This window comes from Zalophus californianus, chromosome 6, assembly GCF_009762305.2.
Source record: "Zalophus californianus isolate mZalCal1 chromosome 6, mZalCal1.pri.v2, whole genome shotgun sequence".
Taxonomy (NCBI): domain Eukaryota; kingdom Metazoa; phylum Chordata; class Mammalia; order Carnivora; family Otariidae; genus Zalophus; species Zalophus californianus.
In genome coordinates this window covers 113,914,032-113,940,955 of record NC_045600.1, presented here as the reverse complement: position 1 = coordinate 113,940,955, position 26,924 = coordinate 113,914,032, and the positions used below count along the sequence as shown (strand labels likewise).

The 26,924-nt window shown below is 51.8% G+C and overlaps 1 protein-coding gene across 11 annotated transcripts; it reads right to left on the bottom strand.

Annotated features, from left to right (window-relative positions):
* Positions 1-1,458: 1,458 nt before the first annotated feature.
* On the bottom strand, positions 1,459-26,924 carry PPCDC (phosphopantothenoylcysteine decarboxylase). Of its 11 annotated transcripts, XM_035728262.1 has the most exons (8): positions 26,721-26,842; positions 23,757-23,928; positions 23,412-23,563; positions 22,021-22,220; positions 7,801-7,896; positions 6,823-6,951; positions 2,728-2,896; positions 1,461-2,289 (listed from the first exon to the last, which is right to left on the bottom strand). In XM_035728262.1, the coding sequence occupies exons 3-8, from the start codon at positions 23,470-23,472 to the stop codon at positions 2,204-2,206; spliced, it is 741 nt and encodes a 246-aa protein (XP_035584155.1). In that variant the 5' UTR covers positions 23,473-23,563; positions 23,757-23,928; positions 26,721-26,842; the 3' UTR covers positions 1,461-2,203. The 11 variants fall into 11 exon arrangements, with proteins under 11 accessions (XP_027428258.1, XP_027428263.1, XP_027428261.1 ...); XM_027572453.2 differs by lacking the exons at positions 23,757-23,928; positions 26,721-26,842 and adding an exon at positions 26,847-26,924; XM_027572455.2 differs by lacking the exon at positions 23,757-23,928 and having other exon boundaries at positions 26,800-26,866.

The following is a 26,924-nucleotide window of genomic DNA, read 5'->3' as shown; positions in this document are numbered from 1 at the left end:
CCCTCTGCCCACCCCCACCCCAACTTGTGATCTCTGTGTCAAATAAATAAAATCCTTAAAAAAAAAGAGAGAGAGAGAGAGACTGGCATCTTCTCTGAGAAATACTTCTAACTTCGATGCTGACCACTTTCAGAGTTTTGACTCTTGGTGGGGCGAGCTATTGCTGCCACTCCCCTCCCCCTGCAGTTGGGGCCAGGCGGGTACAGCCTGACGCCAACTGCCCTCTCCTCTTTACTCCAACCTCAGGGGCTCAGGGGACACCTCGGCTCTTCAGCCACAGCGCCAGCCCATTCATCCAGGCCCCCATTCAAAATGGGCAACAGGGATGCAGGATTGCAGTGATGGAGTGGTGGACCCCAGGGATGGAGCCTCCAGCTGACCCACAACCATGGGGGACATCTCTCCTTCCAGCCAACAAGCTCCTCAGGCCCACTCTGAGGAGCCACAACTGTTTGCTGAGGTATTGGGTAGAGTCCTATCAACCTCTCTGCTCCTGTGGACTTCGAGAACCAGCATTGTGTAGCAGGTCTGCTGGGCAGCTGTCTCTCTTAAAGTGCCCAGCACAAGGTCTTGCATACAGTAAGCACTCAGTAAATGGTAGCAGTTTCTATTAAAATTGGAGAGCCTCACTACTCATTAGCAGGTTGCTGAGGGAAAGAAAGGGCAACGCGGACACAAGGAGGGACGCTGGAAACCACGTAAGTGCAACTTTGGGATTGTCTCTGGATTTCAATGATCCAGGCCCTCCCCATCCGCCAACCCTCAAACCTGTCAGAGGTTGGTCTGTGATGCTACCGTTTGAGGTAGATTTCCTTTATTGCCCTAAGGCAACGTATCCCAAAGGGTTGCTAGATTAAGTGCTATAGAAATAAAGGCTCTTGGAGGCCTGGAAGCTGTGGTCCCAGCCAGCAGGCTTACTGGTGCCCCTCAAAGGTAACCTCTACCCTCAGCGGTCCAAGGGCATGCGGGGAGTGCCCACACACCCCTGGCCTGGAAGGCAGGAAGCCAGCCCCAACCTCAGCTCCAAATAGGCACACCAGCCCCTCCCCACTGCAGCCACCAAACAGCAATTAGGTCAAAGGCAGGGTGGTGGGGTTTTCTAGGGCAGAACACGTCTCTCTCTGGAGTCCACTTCCTGAATTCCTGTGTGCCGTTGAGTGGGGTCGGAGGGGAGGCACAGACACCCAGGTCCCGGTCTCAGGTGCAGCAAAGCTGATGAGGACATTGGGAAGCAAGGGACCTAGGTTCCGACCCTGCTGGCTGGCTGGCTGTGTGCCTGTCATTTGCATAGAGGCCACGTCAGCTTAGGGCTGGGGATTTTACTTTTCCCACAATGAGAAGGTCTATTTCAGTAAATGTTAGCAAAGCTCACTGGTATGAATACATATCTAGCTTTAACTTCCCTTTAGTTGACATTTATTACTATGTAAGAGGCAGGGAGGCAGGTACCTTGCACACATAACCTCATTTAATTCTCTCAACAACTCCGTGAGGGCAGGATCATCGAGATGAGGAAAACGAGAGTCAGAAAGGCTGAGAGCCCTGAGCCATGGTCCAGGAATGCTAGCCTTGCTAGCACATGGCAGAGCTGAGATTTGAACTAGGGTCTGTCTTAACCACCACATGAGACTGGCAGGAAGACACGCAGGTCAGTTGTCAGCCCCGACCCTTGGCCAACCACACCAAGCAATGCCCCTGATCTCCGAGACCACAGACAGAGGTAAAGGAAGGACACGGACTCCTACAGGTCACTCTTCTTTATTCCCCATTACCCCCGATCTCACCCTATGGTCTACGGAGAATCTCAGCGTCTTGCTAATCACAGGCTTCTCTGACTCTGCATGGTGCCTGGGCAGCCCACCAAGGAGCTGAAGCAGCTCCCAGGCACCAGGGAGAACCAAGGTTTCTCCGTCATCCCTCAGTCCCCCTCCCAGAGCACAGGGACATACAGCAGCCTGCTGTGCTAATCCCAGGAAAGGGGAGGAGGGTTCTGGAAAGCAGGCATCTCTTAGCTGGAAAGAAGTCGGGACCTGGGCCTTTGGTCTAATTGAACCTGAGGCAAGTCAGGCCCCCGGCCCAGGCCAGACTCCTCCCCAGTAAACGCAGAAGTCTTCACCGTATTTTGCCAACATCCACCTTCTTCATAGACTTGGCCTGAAAACACGCTGAGTGCAGAGAGACACACGTGACAGAAATCCTGGGTTCAACTCTGCTGAGAGCCACCATGCCGGAAGAGGATTTCTTCCACTTTGTCCACAATGGTGCCCACCTCGGCCATGGCCCCTAGACCTAGGGAGCAAGGTTCTGCTGTAGCCTGCAGACTGAGGCAGGGGCCCAGCCCCCACCCACCCTGCTCAGTGCTCCCGAGTGCTCCACCGAAAGCCCAATGCCTGGAAGGCCAGGACCATGTCTGCAGGAGCCAGACCCATCAAATCCCTTCCGAGGCATCCCCAGGTCAGGCCCCAGGAACAGTCACAGTAACCATTGTGTACTCGGGCTGCCTGCCAGGGACACCAGGCACTTGACATATACTATCTCGTTTAATCCCTACCAAGTCTGAGAGGAATTAAGACTTCCATTTCCCAGACGAGAAAACCGAGCCCAGAGAACAGTTTTTGCCTGAGGTCACAACAGGCTGGGATGTGGACCCCAGATCTGACCCTGGAGCTGAGCCCTGCTGTGACTCTGGGCTGTGGGGATGGCCTATGAGCCTGGCCAGATGCCCACCTTGGTCTCCACACACCAACTTCTTGGCCACACAAGGTATCTCAACATAGCCGAAGGCCTTGAGCTGGCCCACCTGCTGCGCCGTGATGGGATGCTCCCACATGACGGTGTTCATTGCTGGGCAGAAGAGCAGGGGCTTGCGGCAGTCCCAGGCTCGGATGACACAGGTCTGTGAAGAAGGGCCCAGTGGGGCAAGTGGGTGCCTGCCGCTCTGCCTGCCACCCCTCCCCAGCGCTCCCAAATCCTACCCATTGTCCTCTGGGTCACAGCCAGAGGGCTTGGGATGACTGGGTGCAAACTTGTCCGTGTCCCCCCATCTCGTGTCTCCTCAGTCTCTCCACCTCCCCACAGGGCCTGACACACAGGAGGTCCTCCCCCAACACTCACAATGGCCCCACCATCTCCACACAGACCCCCACTCCTGTGCAGAACAGGCTCTCTGAGCCAAAGCACAAGGCTTCTCCACTGTGGGACACACCTCACAGAAAGAAGCCAGCCAGGGGAGCAGTTACCCCCAAAGCAAAGGCCCAGACCCACTCACTGGGTGGGGCCCATCCACCCAACCCCGGCTCTACTTTGAGGCCGGCTAAAGCTTGGCTCGAGAACACGTTCCACATAACAAAAAACCCTCTCCCCTGCAGTATCCACGCACCTCACTGCAACCCTGTAAAGAAGGTGCTGTCCATGTCACATGGGAAAGCTGCATTCCCAAGCTCCCATGGAGACAATGATCCAGGGCATGAAGCCCTGCACGCCGCCCCGTAGGGTCTTCCACCGTCCCACACAGCCTCACTACCTCCCAAGTTCCAGGCCATCCCACCAAGTCACACACCAGAGGAACTGTGAAAGGGACCCACCCGCTCAGTGGGTTGCAAAATCACATAGACCTGGGTTCAAGTCCCGACTGTGCTATCTACTCTTACTTCAAGCCGGGAGAACTTGGAGGAGTAATTTAATGTCAGGAGTCTTAGCTTCCTCTTTGCAAAAGACCCCCTCACTGGATGGTTCCGAGGACAGAGGCCGGAAATGCTTACAGCTCTTCACACAGGGTGTGGCATCAAGGACAGGCTCCCGAAACAGTAGCTCCTAGTACTAATACAGGCACAGGCTCCCCGGGCCAGGGGCTGCAGGGGGGAGAAATAAGCCCCGAGGTTCCCCGACTGCTCTGGCACCTCCTTCCCAGCCGTGCGCCCCTTGGGGAGACAACGGTCAGCACATCCCGTCCCTGAAGTGCAGCCCGTGTGGGAAGAGAGGGGGGAGTTCGGAAACAATGCCGTGAGCAGGCTCGAGCCGGTGCCTGGAGCTCTGGGTGCCCCTGCCCTCTCCTGGGGACAGGAAGGAAGTGGGACAGCCCGCTGCCTCAGGACCTGGCTGCTTGTGTAGTCCCAGACACCAGCGTCTGTTTCCCACCGAGTCCTCTCAATGTGGCAACCAGGCGGGAATGGACAGTTTCAGTCACACATTCCTCTTGGCCCCGTGCCACCTGCCGCTTCTGTAAGAGTCACGAACATACCTAGAAGCAGCCCCCTGATGGCGTTGGAGTGTGGTGGGCGCTGGCTTGGGGTTTCTAAGCATCTTCAAAGCACAGCGCACCAACAACCAGAAGACAAACCCAATACCTCCATGTCCCATGCCTCTCTAGCTCTTCCCACCTCACCTCGCAGCTCAGCCCTTCACAGACAAACCACAGCTCCTCTGAACCTTCTGGCAGCAGGAGGGATGAGAGGAGGCCTCAGTTCCCACAGTCACAGCTGTTTGGTCAGTGCTCTGTTCAGTACCTCAAGCTCTGCCCCTGGGAAGCTGCCTGGGCAGCGAGAAGGCCTAGATATAGATCAGGAGACCAGCTCCAGCTAGACTGGCGCCCCAAGGAAGTCACCTCCTCTTTCTGGTTGTGCTTGGCTATTTTTTTTTTTTTTAAGTAATCTCCACACCCAACCTGGGGCTCAAACTCACGACTCCGAGATCAAGAGTTGCATGCTCTACCAACGGAGCCAGCCAGGTGCCCCTCTGCTTGGCTATTTAGCACAAAGAAGGGGGCGAGGGCCCGAGTGGGCTAGAGGGCAGATGGTGGTGCACCTCACCCAGGCCAAGGGCCCAGAGGCCTGGCGCATAGGTTCACACTAGCACGCTGCTCTTCTAGCACCCCAGGTTCTAGACACTGGAAAGGGAGATCTGAAGGAAGGGGGCAGCAGGGCGACATTTTTCAGGGATAAAAGGACAAAACATCTTTTAAGTGAGTACAGAGCCACAGAGCAAGGATGATGACAATTTAAACTTTAGGAGAGGGGCGCCTGGGTGGCTCAGTGGGTTAAGCGTCTGCCTTCAGCTCAGGTCATGATCCTAGAATCCCAGGATCGAGCCCCATGTTGGGCTCCCATTCAGCGGAGAGTCTGCTTCTCCCTCTGCCTCTGCCCCTCCCCTCGCCCCTGCTCTCTCTTGCTCACTCTCTCTAAATAAAATAAACTATGAGATTTGTAATTCCTTGAAATATCTGTGCCTTCAAGTGAAACCTTTTGAGGCAAAATGGCCTGGGGACTGGTCCTAGGAACATATTCCACTGTTCAGCCAATTCAGGAGGAGGGAACCCTGAAGATTTCACAGAGTGAGGGCAGCTCTGAAGGAAAAAGGGAAGCAGAGTTTTGCAGGGAAGAAAGGAGCCGTCCGAGAGCCAGCCCAGCCTGGGGCATACCTCCTAGAGGTCAGTGTGCTTCATCACATCAGCTGGTGCTGACCAGCCAGTGGGAAGCCTCGAAATCTGCTGAGATGGTACAGGTCACACACCACTCAGGCCTAACAGGGATGAAAGTGGCCTGGAGCCTCACCTGCTCCAACTGCCCAGTCAGCCACACACCAGCCTCACTGGGAAGCCTTCTGATAACACCACCCCAGGCTCACCCTTCTCCGTACCCCCCCTACCCCTGCTCCTGGCTACATCATCTGTGTGTCACTCTTCTTCTGGTCACCCTGTGTTCTTATTCAAATGATGCTTCAATCACTAGTGGATTCTTCGAGGAGTGCCTTACGCACCCATCAATAAGCCTGCAAGGAGACTACCTCCTATCTGACCACCAACATTTTGACCCAGCTTCATTATTTACTTCTTCGTCCTATTAAACTCTGAAAATCTCCCTTGCTCTTTGCCAAAGGAGAGTGACTAATGACCTCATACATACAGTATTTATTGAACACTTACTATATGCCCAGCACTGTCCACTGTCAAAGGACCAACTGGGGTCACTGAAGATTGTACCACACACCAGACACCAGAGCATACTTCCTTCTCACCTGTGTGGGTAACCAACAACCCTCTCCTTCCAGACTATGAGCTCTCCGTATTCTGTGTGTCTCTCAGCATGGGGCTCAGTTCATGTTAGGGGAACGTTCAATGAATGAGGGACGTGGGGTAATAATGGAGAAGGAGGGAGGAGAGAGATGACACACCTAGCTCTTCCCAGGAGGATCATATAAACAAGGCCCTTTTAGGACAACAGCTCCCTGGAGGTCCCTTAGGCGAGGACAATCCCCACTTTGTGCATCTGGACTTCTGTTCCTCTCCTCTACCAGCCATCGGCTGGCACCTCTCATTGTCTTTCTCCTCCTTCCCCTCTAAGCTTTCCTAACACACAGGAAAAACCGCATTTCTGCCTTGTGGCCAATGCTACAGGAGAGATAAGTGTGCACAAGGAGATCCATGAGGAAGTAAACACTCTTATCAGATCACCCATGTGGATACCCAGATCCTGGGGAGAAGGCAGGGCTAAGGGGGGGCAGGCAGTGGGGCTGGGCAGGGAGACCAACAGAAGAGCACATCAAGGGCAGCCCATGAATGAGGGACAAAGGGAGAAGAGCTGAGCATCAGGAGGGCAGGTGAGAGGTGGACGCCCTCAAGAGAGCACACACAAGCTGAATCCATCTATCTGTCCACTGGCCGGAACATAGGTGACACCAGGTGGAGGGGAGGGGGTCCAGGGGACACTGTTCCAGGCAAATCAGCCACCATAAAAGAATTCCAAGGCAAGAACCCCGTACAAAGGCAGTCTGCAGCTCAGCAAACAGGAGTGAGGCCCAGGGAGGGAGGAGGGTAGAGTCACTCACAAGCAAGTTGTCACATATGCCACTGGCCACCTTCCCCAAGGTGTTGGCATCAAGAGGAGCCACCAACATGAGGTCGGCCCACCTCCGCAGGTCAATGTGGAGAACTGGGTCGGATCGGCACTTCCACATCTGGCAGAGGGAAGGAAATGCAGTCGTTAAGCTGGCTACTCTCTCATTGCGGCGGGAGGTATACGTAAGTCAGAAACCGAGGGAGACCACCTGAGCAAGCCCTGTCCAAGTCCACTACTGTTCCCTCTCACAGCTAAGCTGGTGAGCACCAGCTGTGGAGCCGACAGCCTGAGAGAAACCAGGCCTGAGGAAACAAACACCCCTTGTCTCTCCAAGCTATTCCCTTTATGGTTTGGTTTTCAAGAGGACTGACATCTGGCACGGAACTCCTGGCCTGTCTGCTTGAGGCGGATGCTTGGGTTGTCCAAGCCGTGGAAGGGCTCTGGGGCGGCGAGAATGGAGGGGGTGGGGTGGAGAAGACAGGCCAGTCAGAAATGTTCTAGGCTGAGAATGTTTCGAAATGCCTGGCAGGGCACCCCTGTGAGGCCCACACTCGATGTCTGGTGAATCGGCCGGTGCTTGCCCCGCTGCGGGAGACCAGACGCAGAGCCCAGCGGCGTGGGAAGCGAGGTGCCCTCCACAGCCCTGACACTGGGAGCCACGTGGACAAGGGTGCTGGGAACGGAGCTCCTCTGTGGTTTCATCAGCCCAGATAAGTGCAAGGACACTCAACCTGAGGCACGGGGCCAGGGCCGAGCTCTGCCTGGGGTGGGAGGAGACTTCGGGCCTCCTGCAGGCCAGAAGCTACACAGATGTTTTCCTCATCACCTCTGCCCAGAGGGCCTTGACCACTGACTTGAGCCTAGCCCGACTGCTCTGGCCTCCAGGACCACGGGCAGCAGGGAGGACACTGCTGTCCTGTTGATAGAAACACGATGGAACTCAGCCCTGGGGCCCCTATGCACTGACCTCCCATTCATCAGCGTCGCTGTAGAGAGTGACAGGAATGTCCTGGGGGCTGTAGAAATGTTTGGCTCTCTCGGTTGTGACCACTGCTACTTCCAGCTGTCACCGAGAAAACAATGGAGGTGGAGAGGGAGAGGGAAAGGAAACTGTTACCAGAGCCACCGGCCTGGAGGCCGCACGGGGCCAGGCCAGGCAAGTGCTTTCTTCACAGCCTGGCTGTGGAAAAGACTTCTCCCTCCTCGGCAGTGAGCCCCATGTTTGCATAGCTACTTCCGATGTCACCCAAAGGTCAGGCCCCACCAGATGTGGCCGTTTCACTTCCCCATCTGAGGGGTTGTTGAGGAATGAGTCACCAACTGCCCAGTGCATATAAAGCTGCAGGCTCCTGCCACTCGGGCCGAGAGGCAGACAGGAAGGAATGCAGGGTAAGAGGGGCCACCCCAAAGAGCTCTAATCCATACTGCAACCCTGCCCTCTGCAGGCCAAGGCGCTGGGGAGCTGGGGCCTGGCACGATGTGGCCTGCATCCATGCCCAGAGAGAAAACAAGGCAGAGTCCTCTCTCGTACTTCTAGGAACAAGCCCTTGTGGGCTCTGGTTGCAGACAGACTCCAGGAAAAAAAAAAAAAACAAACCTGTGTGCCCTACACTCGTGGGGCAAGAATGAAGTTTACCTTCACACTCCTCATCCACAAGTAATTCATAATGCAAACAGGGGAATGGTTAGTCGTGTGGGCAGCACTAGACCCAGTTGCCATCCTTTGTAAAATGAGGTGTTAAACCAACACGCTGGCAGAGTAAACGAGCTCCAAAGAAGTGGCTGGGAGGGAAGGGTGTAGAAAATCACATCTCTAGGGGACATGTATCCAGGAGACAGAAGAGTCAAGGGTGATGAGGACAGAATCATCAACTGGCTAGAACAGGAATCCCATGTGGCATGCGGGCCAGATGCAGCCTGCAGACATGCCACTTGGCCTGCATGAGGTTATAAACATTTTTGAGCCAATATATACAGATCGGGAGATTTCACATAGAAAATCCAATTTCTTGGCTTCTCTTGAAAAACTAAAAGCTCTGGCACTCGGGCCCACATTCCTACTTGATAATGGTGGTGCTGCGTCACGGCTGCCTCTTGGGATGGAGCGTGCCCATGCCCACTCACAGAGGCCCCATCCCTCCCTACCGTCTCACTGAGGCCCCCCTCCTCATCTGTTTCCTGCCTATCCTGTGGCAGCGACAGCATTCCACACAACACGTAAGAGCAAAGCTGGGACCGGAAGCAGACGTCCCAGAGAAGCAAAATTCGGGTACTTCAGAAGGTCTGCTATTTCTAGCTCTACTAGAGAGCTCTCAGACATGTCCACTCTCCCTCACTCTCCCTTAGAATCTACCATCCCCAAAACTCGCACAAGACCTCAGCCAAACTCCCACTGAGCACCGGTGCTCCCTCCACGGCAGCTCTGAACAAGATGGCGGAGGAACAGGGCCGCCTTCTCTCCGCGGCACCAAGGCCTGGAGCCGACCCGGGACCAGCACAAGCAGGGAGACAGCAGAGGGAGGCAGGACGGTGCCGAGACTCTCAAGATACAGGGCAGTGGCAAGGAAAGGCAGGGGAACGGTAAGTTAGAGCTAACCAGAAGAACAGGTCACCTTCAAACCAGCAGAAAACTCAAGCCACACAATGAAGGATCAGAAAGGGAAGAAAAGCAGAGAGGACACATGACAAGTAGAAAGCACTGAGTAAGATGGCAGAAGTTAAGTCCTAATATAATAGTAATTAGAGCAATAGATAATGAGCTAAATTCCCTGATCAAAATTCAGACTCTCATACTGGATTTTTAAAACCCTCTATCACATCAAAATGTGTCTGAAAAGACACTTTTAAAACAAAAGGATATATTGGGGCACCTGGCTGGTCAGTTGGTGGAGCCTGTGACTTGGGGGTTGTGAGTTCAAGCCCCAAGTTGGGTGTAAAGATTACTTAAAAACATTAAGAAAAAAAAAAGGTAGAGCGCCTGGGTGGCTGAGTCAGTTAAGCGTCTGCCTTTGGCTCAGGTCGTGATCTCGGGGTCCTGGGATTGGGCCGCACATCAGGCTCCCTGCTCAGTGGGTAGCCGGCTTCTCCCTCTGCCTCTGTCCCTCCCCCCGCTCACACTCTCTCAAATAAATAAATATTTTTAAAAAAAGGATATATAAATGTTAAGTAAAAGGATAAACTTTCAGTTAAATAAGGTACATTCAAACTCTGCTGCCCCCCAAAATCCCACTGAAATAAAAGGGATTTTTTTTTTTAATGATATGAACCAAGAACGGAGAGAAGAGGACCAAAAAAATCAAATAAAGTGAAAACAAAAACCAACCAACCAACCCCAGAAACCAGCAGGTAAGACATGGCCACACATTTCTGGAAAATGGAACTAGAAGGAAGCATTAGCAGATTAGATGAGATAAGATGCGGGCGCCTGGGTGGCTCAGTTGATTAAGCGACTGCCTTCGGCTCAGGTCATGATCCTGGAGTCCCGGGATCAAGTCCCACATCGGGCTCCCTGCTCAGCGGAGAGTCTGCTTCTCCCTCTGACCCTCTTCCCTCTCGTGCTTTCTATCTCTCATTCTCTCTCTCTCAAATAAATAAGTAAAATCTTTAAAAAAAAAAAAGATGCTCTTGTTTTTTTATGAACATTCAGGGAATAAAAAAGAACTCTTGGACATTAAAATTATAAACAGTGAAATAAAAAACTCAGAATAAGTGTAGAAAAAATCTTGCAGAAAAAAGAAAGATAAAAAAGATGGATAATGTTAGAAAAACAGATGAGAAAATCAGAAGATCAATTCAAGAGGTCCAAAATCTGCCTGAGTTGCAGAAAGCAGAAAAATGGAGGTGAGAAAAATCATGAAAGAAATGGAATGGAATCTCCCAGAACTGAAGAACTCAGAGACAGGAGGCATCTCTTCTGCCTGCCTGCTGTCGTTGGGTCAGGCTCAGGGGACCCGGAGCATCACGTCCCTGGCACCCACTGAGTGTCTGTCTGTGGAGCCTGAGCCCACAGCACCTCTTCCTGAAGCCACATCCTCCTGCTGACATATATGTGGTTTGCAATCAGCAAGCTCAAGAGAGTTTTTCTCACCATGTTGCTGCTAAGCCGCAAACCCCAGCCTGTACCTGCACAACTACTGTTCTGGTCCCAAATGCAGTCTGTCACATTGCCCTGGTAAATTCCACTTTCCAGAGGTGGCCCACAGACAGTTCCTCAGATCTCAGTCCTGCTCTTAGCCAGCACCACCATCAGGAGCCCCCTACCCCCACCCCAAGACAGGAACCAAATCATGAACAGAACAAGGTCAAGAGCAGAGCTCTTCCCTAAGGTCCACGGGGTAGGGGTGGGAGGTGGGAGGAATCAAGAACGAGTCCTTTCAAAGTGGGATCTTTCACTGTTTATAAACATGCTGACATCACTGTCAGGTGGTCCAGGGGGATGTCCTAAGACTCTATTAAAGGCCTCACCTCAATCCAGAAGTACTTTGAGGTCCAAAAAAATAAACTGAAATTGTTAGGCCTTGTTCCCAATGAGCCTGATCAAGCCCCAGTGACAACCACTTTCTGAGAGCTTTCTAAGTGTCTGCAGACCTCATCTAGACATTAGTCATCTCTAGCCCCCAGGACCTCTGCTGTTTCCCACCCGTCCTGTAGGCCGCCAGCCAGACAGAAATTTGCCCAGGGGATGAATCACCCAACTTGGGTTCAAGTCCCTTCTATCACCATTTGTCCTGCTTTTTCAAGCTCAAAAGATGGAAACAAAATGGGACACAAGAGTCTCTCTGGTTTCTTTCTGTTCCCTCCTAATATTGTACCACTGGCCTCCAAGACCAGGCCCTGTTTCCCTGTTCCTTTCCCAAATATATGTAATGGCGCTGTTGGTCGTCCTGAGTTTCAGGGCAAGGTTCAGCTCACTCTGGTGGCCTCTGGGCCACGCTCTTACCTCCATCTTTGGTTACACGTCCTCCTTTCCATTTAACTGTTTTCCAATCTCCTTCGACAGACAGCTTCCCAGGTAGACATACTGGTTTCTGGATACTGCCTTCTTTTCCTCATGGGGACCACTGTCTTTCATCTCTAAGAGCTTCCCAACCACCCTGAACAATGTGCCACTTAAGAATATCCCAGTTCAGGGGCGCCTGGGTGGCTCAGTTGGTTGAGCGACTGCCTTCGGCTCAGGTCATGATCCTGGAGTCCCGGGATCGAGTCCCGCATCGGGCTCCCCGCTCAGCGGGGAGTCTGCTTCCCCCTCTGACCCTCCCTCCTCTCATGCTCTCTCTCTCTTTCTCTCTCAAATAAATAAATAAAATCTTTAAAAAAAAAAAAAAAGAATATCCCAGTTCAGGGGCGCCTGGGTGGCTCAGTCGGTTAAGCGTCTGCCTTCGGCTTCGGTCATGACCTCAGGGTCCTGGGATTGAGCTCCCAGTCAGGCTCCTTGCTCAGCAGGGAGCCTGCTTCTCCCTCCCCCTCCTGCTCCCCCTGCTTGTGCTCTATCAAATAGATAAATAAAATCTTTAAAAAAAAAAGAAGAATATCCTAGTTCAGGGTAGGGGCAGAAAAAAATAAAAAAGAACATCCCAGTTCATCCTCTATTCTGAAATCTAGAAAGCTACTTCCTGAAGATCTAGTTCCCCTACTTTCCCTAACTCCCAAACTGCCTGTCAGTTCTCAAAAGTAAGGACTGTGCCTAGGGCTAGTCAGAAACATTCCCAGTTTTGTAATGGCCCTGTTTTGGGGCTCCCTCCTCCCTCTCAGCTCTTGGCCTGAGCCTCGCCTGGCCCCTAGGGAGTTTGAACCAGGGATCCAGGTGAAGCCTCCTGCCCTGGGCCCCTGCTTGAACTCTTCCCTCTGAGCTCCTCCCCCAGTCTCGAAGTCCATCCATCGCGGCTAGCCTCCCAGGTTACACAGTCACTGTTAGGGAGCTTCCTGGGGCCGGGATCTTTACCTCAAGAGTAATGTTAAGAGTATGTGATGAGCCGATCCTTCCCGATGCCCGTCCCCTGACCCCACTGAAGCAGCTGCCTCTCCTTGACCCTCATGCTGTCCAGCAGGCCCGAGCCTGTTTTTCTGGTTTTAGAGGGATGTCACTTGATCTAATTCATCAGCCCTATGGGCTTTGTCCTTTCATTTTCATTCACTCTGCCAAATGTCCTGGCAGCCAAGGACTAGGCCCTAGGTCTGCACACTTAAAAAAAAAAAAAAAAAAAAAAAAGAAGGGTGCCCAGGTGGCTCAGTCGGTTGAGCAACTGCCTTCGGCTCAGGTCGTGATCCTGGAGTCCCGGGATCAAGTCCCGCGTCGGGCTCCCTGCTCGGCAGGGGGTCTGCTTCTCCCTCTGACCCGCTTCCCTCTTGTGCTCTCTCTCAAGTGCTCTCTCTCAAATAAATAAATAAAATCCTTAAAAAAAAAAAAGGACATGTTGTGCTATACCTTCTGAGATACTAAATAACTCAAGACTACTCACTCATTCACCCTGACCTTTCCCCTAGCAAATGTCGAGGAGCCCTGGCAGGGCAGAAAACTCTTAAGGACAGGAACCCGCGCTGGCTTTCTTATACCCCTCATGGGTCCTGGTAGAAGCAGAGCTAGGATTAAAACAATCTCCCACACACTGGAGAGTTCCTGAAAGGCAGCCAGAGCTTGGTCCCCTGGTGAGGCCCCTGCCAGGGGTTTTTATATCTAATATTTAAAACCTGAACTTCTCAGGGCATCTGGGTGGCTCAGTTGTTAAGCGTCTGCCTTCGGCTCAGGTCATGATCCCAGGGTCCTGAGATCGAGCCCCACTTTGGGCTCCTTGCTCCGTGGGAAGCCTGCTTCTCCCTCTCCCACTCCCCCTGCTTGTGTTCCCTCTCTCGCTGTGTCTCTCTCTGTCAATAAATAAATAAAATCTTCAAACAAAACAAAACCTGAACTTCTCTGTGTGATGTGACCAAGGCTTGGCCAGACCTTATTATAAGCTGTCTGCATTCTGCCTGGCATTTATAGAGGTTCCTTCCTGAAACCAGTTGGTAAATCTAGTTTCCTTTTCTCTACTGAAGGTACATTAGCTGGAGAGTCAGGGAGGGGGGAAATGGAAACAGATTTAGGAGTGATACCTCCACATCTTCTTTTAGGCCTAGTCTGGCCCAGGCTGCCTCCGGGGCAGACTACCAAAGGGACTTGGGGAGAAGCACTTTCACAGCCATAGGCTGAGACAAATCCCATGGCCTGCATTTCCCCCTCCCACCCTATGTCTGGCCACTATTTACTATCATCAGGAGCCAGTAGCACCCCCTGCCCAAGTTTGACAACCAAAAAGGTCCCCGAACATAGTCCAGTGTCCCCTGGGAGGCAAAGCTGCCCGAGGTGAGAACCAGTTCTCTACAGGACCATCCAACAGAGCGCTCCAGTGACAGAAACATGTCACACCTGTGCCGTTCAGCACAGCAGCCCCTTGCCACATGCGGGCTACTGAACCCTTGAGGTGTGGCTAGTGTGACTGAGGAACTGAAGTTTTGGTTTAATTTAATTTTAATAATTTAAATTTAAATGTGGCTAGTGGCCACTGTACTAGATAGCACAGCTCTGGCATATACAAGTAAAGGAGAAATCCAGCCGGAACCCCCAGCCAAGTAGCCCGAAAAGAGCAGGTGTTCCTAGTAGGGCAGGCGATGATAGCTTCACAGGAGGCTGCTGAGGATTCTAAAGAGGAAGCATCCGCCATGCCTTACGCTGCCACAGGGCAAGGAACCCTGCGCTTTGGTGGCTCGGGCCTCTGGGCTGGCACACCCAGCAGAGGCCCCTGACACTAAGCTGACCAGTGTTGACACTGGTTGTGCCCAGAGCCTGGGAACCAGCCAAGAAGCTGACACGAATCTGAGCGTGGGGGTGGTGGGCATACTCTAGGAAAAAGTACTCTTGGTGCCCAGGGCAGTCAGCACATAGGGTGGGGAGCTGTGGAGGAGGTGGCCTCATTACCAAATCCCTGAGGGTGTTCCGGTTGGCTGGGTGGCTGTCCCAACTCATAATGTTCCAGCTCATAATGATGTCTTGACTTTTTTTGAAAAGATTTTATTTATTTGAGAGAGAGCACAAGTGGGGGCGGGGTGGACAAAGGGAAGGGGAGAGCAGACCCCCGCTGAGCAGGGAGCCCCACATGGGACTCGATCCCAGGACCCTGAGACCATGACCTTAGCCAACGGCAGACGCTTAACCGACTGAGCCACCCAGGTGCCCGATATCTTGACTTGTCAAACATTTATTGAGCCTACATATACATGGTGGCCGCAGCTGGTAAGATACGGGCTCTGCCCTCAGCAAAGACTCAGTCTAACAAGTAGGTGCGGGTATATATGACCTTGACCATGAAGCAAGGCAGGCCAGGTAAGAGTCCACAATGTCCTGGGAATTCTCATCCTCACAGCCATGGTTAGCTTGAGCACAGAATGCCTATGCTCAAGATCTGAGCTCCTCAAGTTCACTTGCTGAAAGGAGTCAAGAAACCTGGCCCCAAGCACCAGTTCTGCCAGCTCACTGGCTAGGGGATGGGGGGGGGGCAGGTCTTGGGCAAATCCCTCTTCCTCTCTGGTCCTGGTTTCCTCCTCTGAGCCATGAGCCATTTAAACCACATGGCCTTCAGGGGCCCATCCAGCTCACTATGCCATCCCAGCCCTCTTGCCCTTTCCCACCAGGCTCTCTGGGGAAAGCCATTCTCCATCAGCCTCCCAGTTGGGCCTCCTGGGGGAGCTGGTGTTCTGGTCTCAACAGCCCTTCCTGCCATTCAAGCAGGACCAAGCTGCCAGTCCCTCTGTGCCCTTCCCCAGCTAGAGAAAATTCTCAAGAAAGGAACTCGAAAGGCAGACCGCAGTGCTCACTCCCTGGAGGAACTGACCAGGGCAGAAGGGGCCGGCCAAACCAGCAGAAACCTAAATAAATGCCTGAGAGCAGTACAGCTGGACAGACCAGTTTCCACAACAGGACCACAGGGCAGGCAGGTAACCCGCCCCCCCCCGCCGAAAGAAAGGAAAACCTCAAACCAGGCCTCGTTTCTCCCACTTCCTTTTCTCAGCGAGCATTAAAAAAAAGCATAAAGTTGCAAAGAATGTTCCATAATTTTCCCACCAAGAGTCCCACTGACTTTAAAAATAAATATACACAGAGGTTAAAAAATGAAGTTTGAACAGAATGATACAAAATGCAAGCCTCCCTTCCTGCCCGCATTTCTGCACAAAGGTGACTACCTCCAGAGGAAAATTTGCAGGTGGTAACTCAGATATGTGAACATATAAAAGGAACCATACAATATTCCAGTGGTCAGCAAACTTTTTCTCTAAAGGGCCTGATACTATTTTCAGTTTTGTCACAACTACTCAACTCTGTAGTAGCGAGGCTGTAGTCATAGGCAATACTTAGATGACGGTGTGGCTGTGTTCCAATAAAATGTTACGGACACAGAAGTTTGAATTTTCACGTAATTTTATGTGTCTCAAAATATTGTTTTTAATTTTTCAACCACTTAAAAACGTAATAACCATTTTTAGCTCACAGACCATACAAAAAGAGGTTAACAAGACCAGATTTGGCCTGTGGGCCCTAATTCACCAACTCCTGTACCAGGCTCATTTCATCTACATCTTGAGGACTGTCCCGCATCAACATGGAGATCCAGCCATTCTTCTGAACCGCTGCCTTAATTCATCTCGAGGCTGGACCCAAACTGCACCAGAGCGCTCTTTATCCTCGGACGTTTTGTTTCCAGTTTTGGTTTTGTTTTGAAATGATAAACAATGCTTTAATGAACATCCTTGTACATACAGTGAATCTCTATACCCTACAGGATTCAATCCTATGGGTGAATAAGGGCTATGAACACTCTGTCTCTCCAGACATTGCCAAATGGTCCTCCAGAGAAGCAGAATTTACTTCATAGTGCATGAGAGTGGGACCATCTTTCCCCCACCCTCGACAGTGGTCAATGTCCTGACAGGCATTCTAGAAATTTAACCTTTGGGGCGCCTGGGTGGCTCAGTCTGTTAAGCATCTGCCTTCGGCTCAGGTCATGATCCCAGGATCCTGGGATCAAGGCCATCAGGCTCCCTGCTCAGCGGGGCGTCTGTTTCTCCCTCTCCCTCTGGTCCTCCCTCCCCCGGCTTGTGCTCGCTCCTCTCTTGCTCACTCTCTCTCTCAAATAAATCTTTTAAAAAAGACAGAAAATGGGGCGCCTGGGTGGCTCAGTCGTTAGGCGTCTGCCTTTGCCTCGGGTCATGATCCCAGGGTCCTGGGATCGAGCCCCGCATCAGGCTCCCTGCTCTTCTCCCTCTCCCACTTCCCCTGCTTGTGTTCCCTCTTTGGCTGTCTCTGTCAAATAAATACATAAAATCTGAAAGAAAAGAAAAGAAAAGAAAGAAACTTAAACTTGTCCTGCCAGCTCCCCAAATGGGAGACCTCCACCTTTCGAAATGCCCCGCTGGCTGCAGCCCTGCTGACGCCTGCCGGGGCAAAAGCTAGAGAGCCGTCTGTCTCCTCCATCCAAGTGAGGGGGTGCTCAGACAGAACTTCCACCCAGTTACATGATAATTGTGGAACTGCAAACACCCCGAAGCTCGCGCATCCCAGGACCTCCTCTCGGGCCGCCCTTGGGTCCTATCCCCTTATGCCCTCACCTCTAGAATCTTCGACTAGTGCCAGAAGAGGCCCTGAAGACCTCATTTTAGTACCTGCCTCCCCCCCTCTTCATTGCAGGGCTAAGAACACCGAGGCCATAAAGAAGACCTGAACTGCCCAGAATCCCAGCATGAGAAATCGTCTAGGTTTGGCTGCCTCTCTTGAGGTACAGCCAGCCCCCACTATCCAACTCCCCACCACCACAGAAAGCATCCCAGGATTCTTGGCAGTGGCACTCTGCCTGACTGCTGGTGTGTGAGGTGAGGCCAAATCCACCCCTCTCCTGCCCCCCTCCACAGTCTCCCTGGCCAGGCTCTAGCCAGTGGCTCTCCTGGGGTGCCTGGACAACACTTGTGAGTCAGGAATAGAGGCCCACCTTGGGACATTGCGAGTCTGGTTCCAGAACACTGCAATAAAGCAAATATCTCAATAAAACTAGCCAAGCAAGTTTTTTGGTTTCCCAGCACATATAAAAGTCACATTTACACCACACTGTAGTCTCTTATGTGTGTAATAGCATTATGTCTAAAAAAAAGCAAGACGCATGCCTGGAGGAGTGCAGACAACACCGACCCCATACTGGACTCTCCATCTTGTTCGTGCCTGAGCAATGACCTCCCTCCAGACTGTGTGTTTCAGGCCTTGTGGTGGTTAACGTCTGCCCTGACCAGAATGTGGGAAGGGTTGTTCTGACCTTCCCTGAAGTGGTACACAGACGGCACCACGTTAGAGAACGACTCGTTGACCTCATCACAATGCCCTTCAGTCTCTAAAAACTGTAGACTGAGGTGTGGACTTGGCAGAGCATAGCTGCGCAGCGCCTGGACCGTCATCCACCCAACCTGCCTGCCCTCCCACCCATCGGCAAGTTCCCCTGAATAAGTGTCTCTAATGGAATGGAGTGGCTCATTTTTCAGTCTCAAAGTGCCTTCTCAGGCTGGAGGATACCTTACTCTCCCTCCCCCACTTCTAACAATACCTCAATTAAAAGTGGTTTATTGTGGGGCGCCTGGGTGGTGCAGTCAGCTGAGCACCCAACTCTTGGTCATGATCTCAGGGTTGTGAGATCCAGCCCCGTGGTCTTGAGACTCTCTCTTCCTCTGTCCCTCCCCCACTCTCTAAAATAAATAAAAATAAATATTTAATAAATAGTTTATTGCTAAAAAAAGGCTAATCATCATCTGAACCTTCAGCAAGTTGTAATCGCTGATCACAGATCACCATAACAAATACAATAATCAAAAAGTTTGAAATATTATGAGAATTACCAAAAGGTGACACAAAGTGAGCAAAGGCTGTTGGAAAAATGGCACCGATAGACTTGCTCAATGCAGGGTTGGCACAAATCTTCAATTTGTAAGAAAACTCAGTATCTGCAAAGCACAATAAAATGAGGTACACCTGCAGTTATGAGCCAGATCTGTAGAATCACCCAGCTCCCCGCAGCCCACACTTCAGCTGCTTGTCTGCTGGCCAAAATCTAGAAATGCCTCAGGAGCTCAGGAAAGCCCTGAGCGTGTGAATCCATGATGTAGGCAAGCAGCTGAGAAGGACCATTCCAAGGGACAGACTGCTCCTGGGGGTGACCCAGAAAGAGGGCAATGGGGAGATCAGTACCATCAGGGAGTGTGGGGAGGCCACGGCATCGGGCCAAGCAAGGGTCCCCCTCTGGTTGTCTCACAAGGACTCCACCAAGGAAACCCAGGCTCCTCGGAGAGCTGTTCTACCTACAGGATGAGCTGGCCAAGAAGTGAGAGGGCAGCGGGCCCCTCCACGAGAGCAGCTGGACTGTGGATCCCACAGCTCTTCCCACACGGGCTGTCTCGCCAACCCCAACAACCCCACCACGTGGCTGGCCCAAAGGACATGACAAGGGGAAAGGAGAGGGTGAAGGACAGGAAACAAACACTGTTAGCTAAGCATAGCTCCTGGCACAGGACGACAAACTTTCATTGGTGTCCCCTCCCCAAGCCTTGACAAGAGCCTGAGGGAATGGGTGGTTGTAATCCCCTTTATTTTAAATGAGAAAGGCAGGCTCCAAGTCCTCCGTCCTAGGTCAGTGCCCTTCTGGCTGCCTAACTTTCAGATGGGCTCCAGCCAGCAAGAGAGAACCAAGTTCCTATTCCAGACAAGGCCTGTCCCCGTCAGAGGGCCAGGGCCTGGGGTGGGTTGGAGAGCCTCCCTACTTCACGCAACCCTTTCCTCACACCCCTGTAAATGCTGGCTGCACGGGACGGCAGGAAGCGGGGGAGTTGCCATTTCCCCCAGCTCTGAGGCTGCCCATCTGTTTCCTGGGATAGGACGCCCTGCCCCCCCCCCCCCCCCCCCAGTCCGGAAATCCACTTGCTCTGCTATGGGAAAAGGGAACTGCATGGCTCCCTGCCTCCCGAGGGGACAGAGGCTGTCACTGCTGCAAAAACCCCTTCCAGGCCTCCAGGCCTCCCGGCCTCCCGCCCTCATGGGTCTAGTGAGCCAGCTCCTCCCAAGGGTTCTGGGCCTACGGGGGAGAGGGGGCAGGCCACAGGTGGGGCAGGCCACAGGTAGTACTGCCCAGCAGCACCAGTGCCCAGCAGCCACGAGACTCACCTCCCTTCCCCCTTCTAGCCTGACTGGCATCTCTGGCTGCCTGCTTCACCGCTTGTCCCAGCACGAGGGGTCGGGTGAGGGGGTGACTTTCTGGGTAGAAAGTTTGTGGAAAGTAAGGGGAAAAAAAAAGATTTCTCACCCCTGCCTTCAGTCCTGACATGATCATCTGCAAGTGAGCACCGCCCCCTGCTGGACACACTGGGTACATGCACCTGTGCCACTGCGAAAGGTACGCATAGATACAGGGAAAAAGCACAGCCTGGGCCCCAGCGGCGAACCCAACAAAAGGAACGTGCAACAACATGAGCAATGTCAAAGACAGCCTAAGATTCCCCACAGCTTGGTCAAGATTCTCTCCCAAACCAAACTCTACTCAGGCTCCTCTGCGCCACTTTTTTGACTAAGCCTATCCTGGGGCCTGGTCCTTAAGCTCCTGTTAAGTGGGTTTAGCCAGAATCCCCCACTCTCGATATCTGATCAGCCTGGATATCTCATCAGGCTCCTCATCCCTCAACAACCCTCACGTGATGATTGATCACCTTGGCCGGCCTGCACTAAGAATCCTGTCAGGACAGTTTAGCCAGAACCCCCCTTAGTCCTGGTATTTCCTCTTAGTAATTTTCCATCCACCGCCCTCCACCTGCTCCTTGCCTACAAACCCCCACTTTTCCCTGTTGTATTTGGAATCAAGCCCAGTTCTCTGCTGAGGTCTCTTTTCCCTTATTGTGGTAGTTTTTCTTAATAAAACCTGTTTTTACCACTTTACTGCCCATCTCAGGTTTTTCTTTAATACATCAAATGAGGGCACCTAGGTGGCTCAGTCAAGCGTCTGCTTTTGGCTCAGGTCATGATCTCAGGGTCCTGGGATCGAGTCCTACATCAGGCTCTCTGCTCAGTGGGGAGCCTGCTTCTCCCTCTGTGCTCTCTCTCTCTCTGGAATAAGTAAATAAAATCTTTAAAAATAATAATACAACAAATGAGTTTTGTTTTCTTTTTTTTAGGTATTTTATTTAAGTAAATTCTATGCCCAATGTGGGGCTCGAACTCACAACCTGGAGATCAAGAGTCGCATGCTCTTCCAACTGAGCCAGCCAGGTGCCCCTCATCAAATTGAGTTTTAAAAGGAAGGGAACAATGCCACATGGGCTGAAGCAGGCCAGGAAGGCTTTCTTATAAAGTGTTTGGGCAGAATTTAGAGAGGCAGAGGAATAGGAGGGCAGCACAGCCTGGCAGGGACCAGGCCAAAGCAAAGGCCATTGGAGTGTAGGCAGTGAGAGTTCAACAGACCTTAGAGACCAGACAAGGAAATGAGGTCAATACCTGCTGGATTTCACATTGTTTAAAGCCTTGAACTTTTCCCGAAGAAGAATTTGCTCCAGGACCCTACTATATAAAAATATATACAAATATATAAAATTGATCAAAATGGAGGTACATTTTGATGTATACACTGTGGAGGACCCTGGGCATCTCTGAACACCTGAAGGAGCAGTTTGAAACCAGAGCCGCAGGCAATGGGGTACCCCTGACATCCCAGTGCATCTGGACCGACAGGACAGCCACGGTGTCTAACAAGGAGGGAGAAGAGAGCCGCAGTGTTCAAGATGAAACGGGGGTGGGGTACCGAAGGCAGCAAGGGGAGACCGCAACTGTGCTGCATTTCTCCAGCCAGCCCTCCTCCCACACCAGCACCTTGGGGAACCAGGATCAGCATATGGGAACCCAAACCCTCTATTCAGCCAAGCGTTCTTTTCCCAGTCTCCCCTCACACTGTCCACACCCTCTCATCTAGTTTCCGGTTATACTGGACTGTCTCCTGCCTCCCCTACACACTAATGCACACAGAGGGCTTCCACAAACACCACCATTAACAAAAAACCCCATGCACTGCATAAAAATGGGCCAGCCCCAGGAATGGCAGCTCTCCACCATCAGACTGCTACGCTGTCTAAAAAGCATACTCACACCAGGAATGTCCAAAAGCCTAGACACCAGAAGAGGCAACTTCAGGGCTGCAACACTCCCAGTGACACCCACGAGAACATGGAACTGTCTCTTCACCAAGGGTGCAGCAGCTGGACTTGAGGCACTGGATTCCATGTGGGGTCTAATGGCTTCGAATCCCGGGAGCCTGCCAGGACGGCCTCCACACAGCTCTGTCAGGACTTAAAATCAAAAAGCAGAGTAAGGGGCACCCACTTCATTCATACGTTCGACCAAACTGTCTTGAGTACCCTGGGCCAGATACTCGGGTTACTGAGGGGTGAGCAGTCCCAGCGGCTGGGGGCACACGATTTGATGAGGTCAGGTACCATGTAATATGGCCCAGTGCTGTGAGGAAGGTCCATACCGGGGGCCTTGGCTGCCCAGGAGTAACTGTCTGAGGAAGTCAGAGACCCAAACAAGGACATTCAATTTGAGTCCTGAAGGACCAGTACGCTTCCCAGAGAAAGAAGGAAATAACCATGCAAGAAGGAATAATCCCACCAAGGTGAAGAGGCCTGAGGGTGGCAGGTTTGGGGAACAAGGAGCAGCTTAGGAGTGAGGCTAAAGGGTGATGGGAGGTAGGGGGTGGCAGGAGGTAAGGTTGCAATCGGGTCAAAGGCACTGTCAAGAGCGGTGAAGGCCAAGGTGAGTTTTCATTTTAGAAAGATAGTCCTTGTGCCAAGTATGGATGGGGCCCTGGAGGTGGAGATGGGAGGAGGCTGGACTGACTGAAAGGAGTAGCAGGATGGCACGGGTTCAGGGACACCTGAGAGGTGGTAAACCCTAGGCAACAGGACTTGGGTGATCCAGGGAGTGGAAACATTTGCCTCTCTGTCACCGTCCCTTTAGATCAAACTGGACACCACTATGCAAATCCAAGCCAGGAAGGAACAAGCATTAAAGGGGATGTTGGACACCCCCATGGGACCAGATGCTTGGTTTCTTCCTCTGGCCCTCAGATGTTGCTAGGAGTGAGTGCCCGAGATAATATAGCTGACGGACACACCAAAACCTACACTCTGCAAGCTGGGTCAGCAAAACGTACCTACTCCATCAGCAACAATCACTGAGGACTAATGACATCTAGCACTGGGCAAAGAATTGTGCAAGACATGCCACTGTCTTTGGGGTATCTGTATATGAGTTGTGAAGAGTCACACCTAAAATCATCTGAGATGGGCCCTTCTCTGGGATGCAACTGTCTGGTAATAAGTGATTCCACTGTTCCTGTTTCCTTGCCTCTCCCTCTCCACCTCCCCACCACCACCACTGCCACCAGCAAGCTCCCTGAATGTGTGACCAGGTCCGATCACCAAGAGCCAGGCACCTGGTGGGTCCTGAACCTCTGCTGGAGGAATAATAAACTGTACCTTCTGAAGCAGGGTGAGGTGTGGGGCACAAGACACTGGCACAGAAGCCTGGCTGGTACATCAGGAGCCCTGGGCCCTGTCCATGGTTGTGTTCCTGAGCTGGTGTGTGACCTTGGCCCAGGGTACTTCCCTCCCTGGACCTGTCTCTTCATCTGAAAAATACAGAGGTAGGACCAGGTGATCTCTGAAGCTCCTTCCAGTAGAAACCTCTGAGTCAATGTATGAAAGACATCAGTTAAGAGCTCTCTGTACAAGAGTCCTGGAAGATGCACTCAAAATGGGCAGAATCAGCAGTGGGAGGGGAAACCAAGGCAAACCCCAAGGAGGAAGTTATCTGTGAATCACCCAGTGGCTACGTCCGTGGCTGCACACCCATAAGGGCTTCCTCTTCACTCCAGAGGCTCCTTGGTTTCCGAGGGCCTCTCTGCCCAGTATTTGCCTTCAAGACTCAGGCACACATCCACATGAGCTGAGGATCCTATTTGGATCTATTTTCCCACTCCTACCCGGAAAGATCCTAGATGCCCAGACCCAGGAAACAATCAGCAGGAGTTAAGCACAGACCAGTTCCCTAAAGCAAGACTCCCCCAAAGTTCTGTTTGCCAGCTCCGTTTCAGTCTCTGCTCTACATCAGGGCCTCAGCCAGGGCCATGCTTGCCCAGAGCACAAATGAGTCTACTCCAGGGCTTGGTGAGCCCTGTTGGCAACTGGCAGGATCTAGAGGGCCTACCAGTCAGCCCCTTCCCAGATCAGCATGCTGATTAGCACCTTCAGTAGGTGAGGGAGGCATATTCTTGATTCTCCAGGGAAACCTACCTACCAGAGCTCAAACCCTGACCCTCTCCCACCCCAGCTAACTGGTGCCAGGACAGGGAGATTCCTGCCAAACCAGAGGCTGAACTTCATCTCTGCAGGCCCTAAATCTCCTCTACATCAAGCTGATATCATTCCTAAGGAACTGGTTACTGAAAGCAATCAGTTAAACTGAGGGCACGGGGCGGCCTGGGTGGCTCAGTTGGTTAAGCGGCCAACTCTTGATTTCAGCTCAGGGCATGATCTCAGGGTCCTGGGATCAAGCCCCAAGTCGGGCTCCACACTCAGCAGGGAGTCTGCTTGAGGATTCTCTCATCCTCTCCCTCTGCTCCTACCCCTGTTCGGGCGCTCGATTAAATAAATAAATAAATAAATAAATAAATAAATAAATAAATAAAGCTCGATTAAATAAATAAATAAATAAATAAATAAATAAATAAATAAATAAATAAAAACCTAGGGCATGAAGCTATGTTGGGGATTTCAATTACTTCCCCACAGTAGGTGATATAGCCCAAGATTTACAACTTAGCCTGATGAGCAAGACTTGCTAAGGACCAAAGCCTACCTACCTTTAGAGAAAAGTGAGTGTGGGTTGGGTGTTGGGGGTGGGGGACATAGGTACTTGAGTAACAGAAAGTGGGTAATCTAACAAACATTTGAAAGCAAGGTCAAATTGGTTCAACCTAACAGTCTTGTGAAGTGTGATAGCTGGCAGTTCTTTATGTTTACGTTCAAAAAAGATCAAATCCCAAACCAGTTAAGTCTGTTACTCTAGGCCGTTCCTGTTAGAACCGCCTACTTGCACAGCCAAGGTGCTGTAGATAGTGCCTGATTTTTCTGGGCTTTGCTGGAGAACTCTTTAGCAGCAGGAAGAGTCAGCATGCAGAGAGGTTATAAGGGCTGAAGGCTATGATTACTGAGCCTTAAGCTCCCAGGACACCAGTCATTCAGGTAAGTCACAGCCAGAAAAATGGCAGGTTCTCTACTCCTTATAAAGGCAGGACCAGACAGTGGTTCCTGGGTGGCTCAGTAGGTTAAGTGTGGGACTCTTGGTTTTGGCTCAGGTCATGATCTCAGGGTCGCGAGATCGAGCCCCACGTCGAGTCCCACATCATGCTACACGTGAGCATAAACTGCTTAAGATTCTCTCTCCCTCTGTCCCTCCCCTGCCTGCTCATGCGTGTGCGCTCTCTCAAAAAAAAAAAAAAAAGGCAGAGCCAGAGCTTGCTTGTGGCAAGCTTGCGATGTGTAAACCTCCTCTGATGAGCTTAATTAGGGCAAAGTTAAGTAAAGGTTTCAGGAATACCTGCCAGTCACAATAGGGGCATGTGTGAAGCCACACAGAACCAGGGTTAAAAAAGGGCCAGACAGTACAAACACTGCCCAACACAGGAACAGTGAGGGCCTGGGGCCTAGGACAAAGCAGAACCAAACATGGGGGGGTGGGGGAACAGGGATCCAGGATCCAATAAGAGCTTATAATCTTTAGCCTAACGTTAAAGCCCCTCACTCCTGGCCCAGGCTTTTGCACTGGCCCTATCTTCCACCAGTCAACACACTCTATTCTGCCCTCCTAATAATGAGGAACTTCTAGCTCCCCAAAATGTCACCCTGCCCCCAAATCCAAAGACATTAAAAGGCCACGGGGGTACTTTAAATCCCTGTCCCCAAGGTAAGGCAAGGAACTCAGGAGAGAGCTCAAGACCTTGGCATTCTGCTAAAACTGCTCCTCTCTCGCTAGAGGCAGGCATGCTTGACTCTGCAGCTTCTGCAATGCAGCTTAGGCACTCCTCCTCAAGCCCACATGTTGGGGATATATACATATATTATACATATTTTATACATATTTGTATTATATATTGTATATTATATATTATATACTAATATATACCATATAAAATGTTAACTAAATATCATATTCACACACACACATGCACACACACTGCCTACTTCAAGGTAGTTACAGCCACTGCGAGAAACGTGGGGAAAACACCCGACTCCCAAAACATTCACCAATTCTCCGACTATAGCAATCTCTCCTGTTTATCGCCTGGTACAGGCCTCTAAAGGACAAGAGAAAGTTTTTCTCTGGTAAAATTTAGCCTCATTCTAATTTTTAAAAACCATCAGCACTTTTAGGCGGATCTAGAGGATACAATTCCAACATACCAAGGCTTTCTTTTTTCTATTTTACCGTTTTTAAAATAAGGGGAACTGATGGGGCCACCTTTTAAACTAGTTTAAAAAGGCACTGAACAATCGCAGGGCAGCACAAAGCAGGGGTGGGAACACACAGATACAAATCCCCCACTCCAGACTCGAGCGAGGAAGCGGTCCCAAATGCGCCGGCACACAGGTGAGTACAGTCCCAAAGGCGCAACAGTCCCCACACAGACACAGCCGCCAACCCACAGTGGCGAGCTGAGCTTCACGGGCACTGATAGGAAACTGAGGTCACACACCCCCGCGGACCCACAACCTTCACACACATACACACGCGCGCGGGCCAAAGTGAGGTCACGCATAAATAGTCGGGGACCGACAGTCGGCGAAGCTCCCAGGGCCTCCCTACCGCCGGGCCAAGAGGACACAGCCTCCAAAGTCCCCTAGACTCCTCACCCACGCCTGGCGCGTCTCGGGCAGCCCCAAATATCGCGATATCTCAGCCGCCCCTTCCGCTGTTTCCGCCGTTTCCGC

Coding starts and splice junctions, on each gene's coding strand:
- PPCDC (XM_027572453.2), bottom strand. CDS start 23,472: ATGTACCAGCCAGGCTTCTGTGCCAGTGTCTTGTGCCCCACACCTCAC. Junction 7,897..22,020: donor GGCTTTTGGACATTCCTGGT/GTGAGTATGCTT, acceptor TCTCGGTGACAG/CTGGAAGTAGCAGTGGTCAC. Junction 6,952..7,800: donor GCGACGCTGATGAATGGGAG/GTCAGTGCATAG, acceptor TCCCTCTGCCAG/ATGTGGAAGTGCCGATCCGA.